The sequence below is a fragment of the Loxodonta africana genome, chromosome 21 (assembly GCF_030014295.1).
Source record: "Loxodonta africana isolate mLoxAfr1 chromosome 21, mLoxAfr1.hap2, whole genome shotgun sequence".
NCBI lineage: Eukaryota > Metazoa > Chordata > Mammalia > Proboscidea > Elephantidae > Loxodonta > Loxodonta africana.
In genome coordinates, this window is record NC_087362.1 from 36,243,636 (window position 1) to 36,256,548 (window position 12,913).

Consider the following 12,913-nt stretch of genomic DNA (forward strand, 5'->3'; position numbering starts at 1 on the left):
AGTATACATGTAATTCTGTATTATCACTATTATACCTATATAAAGAATGCATATGCGCGGTGGGGCCAAGATGGCGGAATAGCCAGGTGCTTCCAGCGATCCTTCTTAAAACAAAGACCCCAAAAAAACAAGTAAAACAATTATATTTATGACAAGCTAGGAGCCCTGAACATCAAAGGCAAAGTTAGAAAACGGACTGAGCAGCAGGAAGAGGGAGAGACAGTTCAGAAGCAGACAGGAGTTACCAAACCTGAATCAGCAGGATACTTCAGGCACCATTCCCGGGAGCACCTGCAGGGGGCTGGTGGTAGCGTTCAGCCAGTTTCCTCAGGGAGCAGCAGCCAGCTGCACAGCCTACTCAAACCTCCGGAACCAGAGAAGAACAGTGCTCTCGGCAAAACCTAAGTACTTGTGTATATTTAACTGGGCCCTCTACCCAAGTTGACTTCAACGGCTGTTGATTTATTTCCCTGGGCCTGAGATGGGACATGCTGAGCACCCGGAGCCATCCTCCCAGCCTTGGAGTAGGAATAAATTCACAACTGGGGGAAAAGATAATTTGCCAGCTCCACTAACCTGGAACTCGGGACAGACACAGCTACTGACCAGGCATAAACAGTCTGTGGACTTTGAATACCTTTCACCCCTGCATGGACCTGTGTGGGCCTATTTCAGGAGAATAGGCCCTTGCTGGCAGACTGCAACCATTTCAGCTGTGCAGTGAAGAGGTGGGTGTTTGATATTTGATACCGCTTTGCCTATTATATACGGTCCTCACCTACCCACACCAGGGGCATAAGGACTGGTGGCTCCACTCAGGTCACCCAGCCACCCGTGACAGGGGTCCAAAGATAACTGGTACCTCTCAGTCCTTACGAACAAAAGCATTGAGTGCCCATAGTCCATCTGCAAAACCGACCCACCTTTACACTCTAGGCGACAGGGACACGCTTTCCTCACAAACATTCGGCAGGTGGTTCTCAGCCCCCTGCCTTATACAGAGCATGACCCCCTGCTGCAACAAGATACAGGTGCCTACACCAATCACCCCTGCCCCCTAAGACTGTAGGACAGAGACTGTACCACACGCTTGATGATCACCTACCTGGAAACCTGGGCTGAATTCATACAAGAAAACTGAATGGACTCCTGGACTGATATACCTGATAATAGCTCTAGCCATCTGGGGACAGGACATCAGAGCTCCAAAGGCAAAAATAATCAAGCCAGCTCACTCAAGCAACCCATAGGGGTATACCAAAACAAAGCAAAAAGCTAGGATACAGTAAGCAGACAAATAAACTAATAACTTATAGATGGCTCAGAGACAACAGTCAATATCAAGTCACATAAAGAAACAGACCATGATGGCCTCAACAAGCTCTCAAAACAAAGAATCAACGATTTTCTGGATGAAGGTGCCTTCCAGGAATTACTGGATGCAGAATTCCAAAGATTAATATACAGGACTCTTGAAGACATCAGGAATGAGATCAGGAAGGAGATCAGGCAATACGCAGAACAAGCCAAGGAACCCACAAGTAAAGCAGTTGAAGAAATTAAAAAGGTGCTGCAAGAATCCACAGAAAGACAGCAATCAGAAATTCAGAAGATTAATAATAATAAAATTACAGAATTAGACAACTCAATAGAAGGTTAGAGGAGCAGAGTTGAGCAAGTGGAAGGCAGAATTGGTGAGACTGAGGATAAAGCACTTGGCACCAATATATTTGAAGAAAAATCAGATAAAAGAATTAAAAAAAATGAAGAAACCTTAAGAATTACGTGGGACTCTATCAAGAGAAAAAACCTATGAGTGATTGGAGTACCAGAACAGGGAGGGATAACAGAAAATACAGAGAGAATTGTTGAAGGTTTGTTGGCAGAAAACTTCCCTGATATCGTGAAAGATGAGCAGATACCATCCAAGATGCTCGTTAAACTCCACATAAGGTAGATGTTAAAAGAAAGTCACCAAGACATATTATAATCAAGCTTGCCAAAACCAAAGATAAAGAGAATTTTAAGAGCAGCGAGGGATAAACAAAAAGTCACCTACAAAGGAGAGTCAATAAGAATAAGCTCGGACTACTCGGCAGAAACCATGCAGGCAAGAAGGCAATGGGATGACTTATATGAAACATTGAAGGAAAAAAATTGCCAGCCAAGAATCACATATCCAGAAAACTGTCTCTCAAATATGAAAGTGAAATTAGGATATTTCCAGATAAACAGAAGTTTAGGGAATTTGTAAAAACCAAAACTACAAGAAATACTAAAGAGAGTTCTCTGGTTACAAAATCAATAATATCAGGTATCAACCCAAGACTAGAACGCTGGACAGAGCATTCAGATGTCAATGCAGACAGGGAAATCAAAAATAAATCAAGATTAAAAAAAACACGGGAAACAGCGATGTCATTATGTAAAAGAAAAAAATAAATAAACAACATTAAAACTATAAAGAGGGACTAGGAAATGTAGTCATAGATCTTTCATATGGAGAGGAAGACAAGGCGATATAAAGAAATGAAAGTTAGTTTAAACTTAGAAGAATAGGGGTAAATATTAAGGTAACCACAAAGGAAACTAACTATCCTACACATCAAAATAAAATACAAGGAAAAAATAGAGACTCAGCAGAAACAAAATCAACAACAATGAGTAAAAGACAATATATAAACTACTCAGCACAAAAAATTAAGTGGGAAAAAGAAACTGTCAACAACACACAAAAAGACATCAAAATGACAGCACTAAACTCATACCTATGCATAATTACATTGAATGTAAATGGACTAAATGCACCAATAAAGAGACAGAGAGTGGCAGAATGGATTAAAAAACAAGATCCGTCTATATGCTCCCTACAAGAGACACACCTTAGACTTAGAGACACAAACAAACAAAAACTCAAAGGATGGAAAAAAAATATATCAAGCAAACAACAATCAAAGAGCAGGAGTAGCAGTATTAATTTCTGACAAAATACACTTTAAAGTTAAATCCACCACAAGGACAAGGAAGGACACTATATAAAGACTAAAGGGAGAATATACCAGGAGGATATAACCATATTAAATATTTATACACCCAATGACAGGGCTGTAAGATACATAAAACAAACTCTAACAGCACTTAAGAGTGACATAGACAGCTCCACAATTATAGTAGGAGACATCAACACACCACTTCCGGTAGAGGACAGGACATCCAGAAAGAACCTCAAGAAAGACATGGAAGATATAAATGCCACAGTCAACCACCTTGACCTCATACACAGATACAGAACACTCCACCCAACAGCAGTCAAGTATACTTTCTTTTCTAGTGCACATGGAACATTCATAATAGACCACATATTAGGTCATAAAGCAAGCCTTAGCAGAATCTAAAACATTGAAATATTACAAAGCATCTTCCCTGACCATAAAAAATAAGGCCATTAAAATAGAAATCAATAACAGAAAAAGTAGGGAAAAGAAATCAAATACTTGGAAACTGAACAATACCCTGCTCAAAAACAACTGGGTCATAGAAGACATTAAGGATGGAAAAGAGAAATTCATAGAATCCAATGAAAATGAAAACACTTCCTGTCAGAACCTTTGGGACACAGCAAAAGCAGTGCTCGGAGGTCAATTTATATCAATAAATGCACACATCCAAAAAGAAGGGCCAAAATCAAAGAATTATCCCTGCAACTTGAAAAAATAGAAAGAGAGCAACAAAAGAAACCATCAGGCACCAGAAGAAAGCAAATAATAAAAATTAGAGCTGAATTAAATGAAATAGAAAACAGAAAAACAACTGAAAGAGTTAACAAGACCAAAAGCTGGTTCTTTGAAAAAATCACCAAATTTGATAAACCACTGACCAAAGTGACAAAAGAAAAACAGAGGAGGAAGCAAATAACCCAAATAAGAAATGAGATGGCCAATATTACAACAGACCCAACTAAAATGAAAAGAATCATATCAGATTACTATGAAAAACTGTAACAAATTTGAAAACCTAGAAGAAATGGATGAATTTCTAGAAACATACTACCTACCTAAACTAACACCAACAGAGGTAGAACAACGAAACAGACCCATAACAAAAGAAGAGTCTGAAAAGGTAATCAAAAAACTCCCAACAAAAAAAAAAAGCCCTGGCCGAGATGGCTTCACTGCAGAGTTCTACCAAACTTTCAAAGAAGAGTTAACTCCACTACTACTAAAGGTATTTCAGAGCATAGAAAGGGACAGAATACTCACAAACTCATTCTATGAAGCCAGCATATCCCTGATACCAAAACCACGTAAAGACTCCACACACACACACAAAAAAATTACAGACCTATATCCCTCATGAACTTAGATGCAAAAATTCTCAACAAAATTCTAGCCAACAGAATTCAACAATATACCAAAAAAATAATTCACCTTGACCAAGTGGGATTCATACCAGGTGTGCAGGAATGGTTCAACTTTAGAAAAACAATGTAATCCATTATCTAAATAAAACAAATGACAAGAACCATATGATCTTATCAATTGATGCAGAAAAGGCATTTGACAAAGTTCAACACCCATTCATGATAAAAGCTCTCAGCAAAATAGGAATAGAAGGAAAATTCCTCAACATAATAAAGGGCATTTATACAAAGCCCACAGCCAACATCATTCTAAATGGAGATAGTCTCAGAGCATTCCCCTTAAGATCAGGAACCAGACAAGGATGCCCTTTATCACCACTCTTATTCAACATTGTGCTGGAGGTCCTAGCCAGAGAAATTAGGCTAGATGAAGAAATAAAGGGCATCCAGATTGGCAAGGAAGAAGTAAAAGTATCTCTATTTGCAGATGACATGATCCTATACACAGAAAACCCTAAGGAATCCTCCAGAAAATGACTGAAACTAATAGAAGAGTTCCGCAGAGTATTAGGATACAAGACAAACATACAAAAATCAGTTGGATTCCTCTACACCAACAAAAAGAACATCAAGGAGGAAATCACCAAATCGATACCATTCACAGTAGCCCCCAAGAAGATAAAATACTTAGGAATAAATCTTACCAGAGATGTAAAAGACCTATACAAAGAGAACTATAAGATGTTAATGTCAGAAACCTAAAGAGACCTACATAAGTGGAAAAACATACCTTGCTCATGGATAGGAAGACTTAACATTGTAAAAATGTCTATTCTACCAAACACGATCTATAGATACAATGCAATTCCGATTCAAATTCCAATGACATGTCTTAATGAGATAGAAAAACAAATCACCAACTTCATATGGAAGGGAAAGAGGCCCCGGATAAGTAAAGCATTGCTGAAAAAGAGGAACAAAATGGGAGGCCTCACTTTACCTGATTTTAGAACCTTTGATACCACTACCGTAGTCAAAACAGCCTGGTACTGGTACAATAACATATACACAGACCAATGGAAAAGAATTGAGAATTCAGATAAATTCATCCACATATGAGCAGCTGATATTTCACAAAGGCCCAAAGTCAGTTAAATGGTGAAAAGATAGTCTGTTTGACAGACGGTGCTAGCATAACTCGATATCCACCTGCAAAAAAATGAAACAAGATCCATACCTCATACCATGCATAAAAACTAACTCAAAATGGATCAAAAACCTAAATATAAAATCTAAAACCATAAAGATCATGGAAGAAAAAATAGGGACAACACTAGGAGCCCTAATACATGGCATAAACAGTATACAAAACATCATAAAGAATGTAGAAGAAAAACTAGATAACTGGGAGCTCCTAAAAATCAAACATCTATGCTCATCCAAAGACTTCACCAAAAGAGTAAAAAGATTACCTACAGCCTGGGAAAAAGTTTTTAACTATGACATTTCCGATTAGCATCTGATCTCTAAAATCTACAAGATACTGCAACAACTCAACTACAAAAAGATAACCCAATTAAAAAATGGACAAAAGATATGACACTTCACTAAAGAAGACATTGAGGTGGCTAACAGATACGTGAGGAAATGCTCCTGATCATCACCCATTAGAGAAATGCAAATCAAAACTACCAAGAGATTCCATCTCACTCCAACAAGGCTGGCATTAATCCAAAAAACACAAAATAATAAATGTTGGAGAGCTTGTGGAGAGACTGGAACACTTACCACTGCTGGTGGGAATGTAAAATGATTTCCACTTCGGAAATCGATTTGGCACTTCCTTAAAAAACTAGAAATAGAATTACCATATGATCAAGAATCCCACTCCTTGGAATATATCCTGCAGATTAAGAGCCTTTACACAAACAGATATGTGTACACCTATGTTCACCGCAGCACTGTTTTCAATAGCAAAAAGATGGAAGCAACCAAGGTGCCCATCAGCGGATAAATGGATAAATTATGGTGTATTCACACACTGGAATACTATGCATCGATAAAGAACAATGATGAATCCATGAAACATTTCATAACATGGAGGAATCTGGAAGGCATTATGCTGAGTGAAATTAGTCAGTTGCAAAAGGACAAATATTGTATAAGACCACTATTATAAGAACTGGAGAAACAGCTTGTTAAACAGAGAAGAAAATATTCTTTGATGGTTACGAGAGGAGGGAGGGAGGGAGAGGGGTTTTCACTAATTAGAGAGTAGATAAGAATTATTTTAGGTGAAGGGAAAGACAGCACAATACAGGCAAAGTCAGCACAACTGGACTAAACTAAAAGCAGTTTCCTGAATAAACTGAATGCTTCGAAGGCCAGAGTAGCAGGGGCGGGAGTTTGGAGACCATGGTTTCAGGGGACAGTAAGTCAACTGGCATAATAAAATCTATTAAAACATTCCGCATCACACTTTGGAGGGTGGCATCTGGGGTCTTAAATGCTAGCACGTGGCCATCTAAGATGCATCAATGGGTCTCAACCCACCTGGAGCAAAGGAGAATGAAGAACACCAAAGACACAGGGTAATTATAAGCCCAAGAGACAGAAAGGGCCACATAAACCAGAGACTACATCAGCCTGAGACCAGAAGAACTAGATGGTGCCTGGCTACAACCAATGACTGCCCTGACAGGGAACACAACAGAGAACCCCTGAGGGAGCAGGAGAGCACCAGGATGCAGACCCCAAATTCTCATAAAAAGACCAGACTTAAAGGTCTGACTGAGACTAGAAGGACCCTGGAGGTCATGGTCCCCAGACCTTCTGTTAGCTCAAGGCAGTGACCATTCCCAAACCCAACTCTTCAGACAGGGATTGGACTGGACTATGGGATAGAAAACGATACTGGTGAAGAGTAAGCTTCTTGGATCAAGTAGACACATGAGACTATGTTGGCATCTCCTGCCTGGAGGGGAGATGAGAGGGCAGAGGGGATCAGAAGCTGGCCGAATGGGCACAAAAAGAGAGAGTGGAGGGAAACAGTGTTCTGTCTCATTAGGAAGAGAGCAATTAGGAGTATATAGCAAGGTGTGTATGAATTTTTGTATGAGAGACTGACTCGACTTGTAAACTTTCACTTAAAGTACAATAAAAATTAAATTAATTAATTAAAGAATGCATAGGTCTAGGAAATGAATCAAAGCAAACAGGGCAAAATAGTAATTTTGTCAACTCTCCTTCCCCACCCAAATTATAAAACCACACTTTCCACAGAGCCGTGTTTTTGTTTTTAACCATTAACACATAATATATTCTGGGTTAAGTCTTTTAATGGACTTACTAAGGACCTTAAGTAGGGTTATTAAATGATAAATTGAAAAATGCCTAATTCCTTCTAAAAGAGGAAAGATCTAAAACTTGGGCAGGATGGACTGGCTGACTCAGTTGCCCTGGGAAAGGGAGGAACTGACAAAAGCTTTCATGAAAAAGCATTTCTATCAAGTAAGAGTTATGAAAGGTGACTTTTTGATCCATGACTTTAAGGTCCAGCTGAAAACAATAATTTTCATATAAACATTACATTCATTTTTAAAGCCTAAACCACTGACGTTTAAAATTTGTTTTTAAAATGGGAAGCCCCTTCAGACAGAATTCAGCCATCATGAACTTATTACTGTACACTAACAAGAAGCGACACCCTTGGCCTTTGCTAAGGTTCAGAGGTGTCCCTGGCCCCCAGTTACTGTGCCTTACAAGTCTCTGCAGCCTGTTTTTACAGCTTTTCTGCCTTTGCTTATTTTTGTATCCGCTTTAAAAGCATTTTGATGATTCTAAAATGCTTAAGTGTGAAAAACTACCAAGTTTGCGAAAGCTGAACGTAAGGGAAACAGCTATACAGAAAAGCCTAAAGTTCTGTCCTATGAGTGAAGTTCATGAATTTTTACTACATGGACTATTGCTATGGCTGTTAAAAACCATCCCTATGCCTGCCATCTTCCTTCGCATTTGAAGGTTCTCAGCTATATTCTACAAGTTGACAAATAAGCAATTTCCAAATCACTGTTCAGTTTTTACAGCCAAAAGAGCAACATTACAGGCTGTGATTTCTCTACCCAGAGAACAACCAGAGGATGAGGAATCAAGACATATATTCAGGCTCAGTGACCAAGCCCAAATCAGCCCTCTGGGGCCTAAAACCACAGTATTCCTAGAAACAACCAAGATAACTGAAATGACCACAGAACTTATCCAGCCTGTTCTGAGCTTTGTGGTTTTGTGATGGAAGGGAAATGGCAGATTGTATTGGCCACATGTAAGATCTGATTCTATGGGAGAAGCTATCACTAATATTCTAAAGCTCCTGGATCACAATAAGTATCTATATCTCCTATGACCACCTACCACCACCAAACTCCACACCTGAACTAGCCACAGCTTGCTGCTGTGTTCTTAACCCTTTGTCCTGAGTAGCCATATCTCATCCTTGAATAGCCCAATGAGCCCAAGACCTTTCCCTCAAGCCCACTCAAACTGGTAAGTCAGAGAATAGACTGTCTTCAAAACCTTGGAAAACCAAAAGGACTAAGAAGAGCTCCTCCACTAGCAGAGGGAACCCCAAAAGAAGTGTCACTTGCTATGAGAAGTTGGGATTTTGGTGAATTTCCTTCACAGTGACAGGCTGACATGTGGATGTTCTCAGCCTCTCTTAAAAGGTAACCAAGGACCACCAGACAGGAGAAAGCAGCCAGGAAGAATGAGCTCATCTAGGAGAGCATCGTCTATCCAGGCTCTCACCAAAATGAAACTATGAGGCCCTTCCAAGGAGCTTCACCCTTCCCAACTACATTGCTTACTCACAGAATTGCACAACATTCTCCAAGAAGAGAAAGATGCTGGGCAGAAAAGATGAGGACCTCTGGGAAAATCTGTAGCTGAAAGGAATTCTTTTATGATTTCTCAGGCCTGGGCTGGGTAATTCTTACCAGGTCCAAGTGCATCAGTCACCCCTTCCCACAGACCATCTCCACCCCCTAGCAGATGCAGCTCAGGGCATGCCAAGTGGCATTCCAGACACTCACCAGGACAGGCCGCATTTCACAGAAAACCAGGAGGGACGCCAGCTCTATGTCTTCACTGTACCCGTTCTTGAGAGGAACTGATCTAAATCCTGCAGCAAGAATGGGAAAACAATGTAAAGTCAGGTCACTAATGTCAGACCTTGGCTTCCTTAGGCTATGTAGAGATCACATGCCCGGTTCAAGGAGCAGAGAGGTCCATGCCCCGTGCTCGGGGCTGGCTTTCTGGTAGCCGGAAGTCCCAGCCTGATGGTTAGGGAGAAGGGCTGAAAGAATGGTGGCTTTGACTGGCAGGCATACAGGGAAGTGAAGTAAAAATATCTGCCATCTAGAAACAAAAATGCTTCATTCACAATAGAATAAATTAAAACCCACAGAACATTCCACGTTGAATTTAGAGTAACTGCAGATGTGGTTCAATTCCGTAAATACTCCTGAGGCCAGAAGACTTAAAGGCGTAATGAAGCCTCACATCCATTTCCTCCACTTAGGCCTTTACAAAGCATGGGACACTGGAGTGTGTTTCAGCATTACAGATTTCCAATGGCAGGAAATCTTTATGTCCCTTGGCAGTTCACAGCAGTATTGATCATCTTCCTCTGAAAGCCATTCTCTATTTACAATGAGGGCCTGTGTTTGACAGTCATTTAAATGTTTATTTTTATTTGCAAGGTGAGGTGGAGCTAAATCTCCCCTGCCCCCAACGTTAAGTGATGGATAAGGCAACACATTTCAAAAGGTTTGTTTCTTTGCTTGTTTTAATTAGGAGTATAAATGAATACACACTAAAAACAGAAGCCTCCTTCCCACCCAATCATGGTCCCTATCACAAAAGGAACCACTGGTAACAGTATTTTAATCATGGCACGTGCTTGAGTTCCTTTCTTTCTGTATTTTTATTGTGGTGGAATATATATAATGAAATGGCACCATTTCAGCCATTTTTATGTGTACAATTCGGTGACATTACATTCACCATGTTGTACAACTATTACCCGTTTCCAAATTTTTTCATCACTCGTAACAGAAACTCAGTGCCCCTTAAGCAATACCTCCGCACTTCCCCCTCCCCACCTGCCCCTGGTAACCACTGTGCATTTGCCTATTGTGGATGTAAGCGGGAACATGTAAACGAGATCATCTAGTATCTGTCTTTTCCTGTCTGATTTATTACACCTAGTATGTTTTCAAAGTTCATCCATGTCCTATAGCATGTATCAGGATGTCATGTCTGTTTATGGCTGAATAATATTCCACTGCGTGGATATGGAGCCCTGGTAGTGCAGCAGTTAAGTGTTTGGCTGCTAACCACAAGGTCGGCAGTTCAAATCCATCAGTCACTCCTTGGAAACTCTATGGGGCAGTTCTGCTGGATCCTATAAGGTCGCTGTGATTTCGAATTCACTTGACAGCAACAAGCTTGGTTTGGTTTGGCATGGATATACCACATTTTCTGTATCCATTAATCTACTGATGGGCACCTGGGTTGTTGCCACCTTTTTTCTATTATGAATAGTGCTGCTGTGAACACCAGTGTACTGTTTGAGATTCTTTCAAATCACAAAGGATAGTACCCTAACTGAACAATTCTGAATCTTACACTTTCCCTTTAAGCTCTTCAACTTGGCTGGCCATGATTTCTAGCATTGTGTGGTTATCCACCATTTTGTGGTCTTACATGATTATCCTATGTGCTGTAAATCCTAACCTCTATGATGCTAATGAGGCAGGACACGATCTACAGGTTTAGGTTGTATCCAGGGTAAATCTCCTTTGAGATATTAAAGAGAGAATCGAGCAGAGAGAAGGGGGACCTCATACCACAAAGAAAGAAGTGCCAGTAGCTAAGCATGTCCTTTGGACCTGAGCTAAGAAGCTCCTAGACGAGGGGAAGATTGATGACAAGGACCTTCCCCCAGAACCTACAGACAGAGAATTCCTTCCCCAGGAGCTAGTGCCCTGAAATCAGACTTCTAGCCTCCTAAACTGTGAGAGAATAAACTTGTGTTAGTTAAAACATTCCACCTGTGATAGCAGCGCTAGAAAACTATGACGACCTCTATGTTAGAGATTCACTATATGGCCCTGGGTTGTCCTGAAAGCTTTATATTTATAATCATACCTACTGATTCTCCTCGATGGGCAATTCCCAAATTAGGGCACTCCCACTGTTTCCTCGGTGCTGTGCACCATTCCGGCTCTGGCTTGTTCGATGATTCTTATTCTCCTAGAGAACTTTTTATACTACTAGTTCATTTATTACCTTTAAACAGTATCTGCTGAAACTCTCACTTTCCACTACCTCTGATGAGGAAACTGGCATGCTTATACAACCCTGCACCTTCTATCCCTTTTCTTTCCCTAATTTGGATATGCTGCTATTTCCACGTCAACATGGGGTGTAATATTTGCATTCTGTTTCATAATTGTCCCACAAAGGGAGACTAAGTTTTATTTTTCTGGACATGTTGTTATAAAAATTTTCAAACATACGTCATCTGATCTCTTGATTGCTGCTTTCATGAGCATTGATTGTTGACTCCAAGTAGAATAAAATCCTTGACAACTACAGTTTTTCTTGCCATTTATCATGATATTGTTTATGGGCCCAGTTGTGAGGATTTTTGTTCTCTTCATGTTTAGGTGTAATCCATCTGAAGGCTGTATAATCTTTGACCTTCATCAGTAAGTGCTTCAAGGCGTCTTCATTTTCAGCAGGCAAGGTTGTGTCATCTGCACATCGCAGGTTGTTAATGAGTCTTTCTCCAATCCTGTTGCCCTGTTCTTCTTCATATAGTCCGGCTTCTTGGATTATTTGTTCAGCATAGAGATTGAATAAGTAAAGTGAAAGGATACAACCCTGCCACACACCATTGCTGAGTTCAAATAACACAGTATCCCATTGCTCTGTGTGAACAGGGAGCCCTGGTGGCAGAGTGGTTGAGAGCTCAGGCTGCTAACTAAAAGGTCGCACTTCAAATCCACCAACTGCTCCTTGGAAACCATATGGGGCGGTTCTAGTCTGTCCTATAGGGTTGATATTGGTCGGAATTGACTCAACAGCAACAGGTTTGGTTTATTTTTTTGGTCTGTTTGAACAACTGCCTCTTGATCCGTGTACAGGTTGCACATGAGCACAATTAAGAATTCTGGAATTCCCATCTTTCGTAATGTTATCTATAATTGGTTATGATTCACACAGTCAATAAAATACAGGTAAACATCTTTCTGGTATTCTCTGCTTTTGACCAAGATCCATCTGACGTCAGCCATGATATCCCTCATTCCATGTCCTCTTCTGAATCCAGCTTGAACTTCTGGCAGTTCCCTGTCAACGTATAGTTGCAGTCATTTTTTAATTATCTTCAGCAAAATTTTGCTAACATTTGATATTAATGATATTGTTTGGTAATTTCTGCATTCTATTTGATCTCCTTGTTTTAGAATATATACAAATGTGGATCTCTTC

At 40.2% G+C, this 12,913-nt stretch overlaps 1 protein-coding gene across 1 annotated transcript in view; it reads right to left on the reverse strand.

Moving 5' to 3' along the window:
• Positions 1-12,913, reverse strand: part of PLCG2 (phospholipase C gamma 2) — a 211,736-nt gene that overhangs the window by 34,636 nt on the left and 164,187 nt on the right. Inside the window, exon 31 of the mRNA XM_003418088.4 lies at positions 9,448-9,536. Coding sequence (XP_003418136.2) covers positions 9,448-9,536 — 89 coding nt within the window. The remainder of the gene's footprint in view (positions 1-9,447; positions 9,537-12,913) is intronic.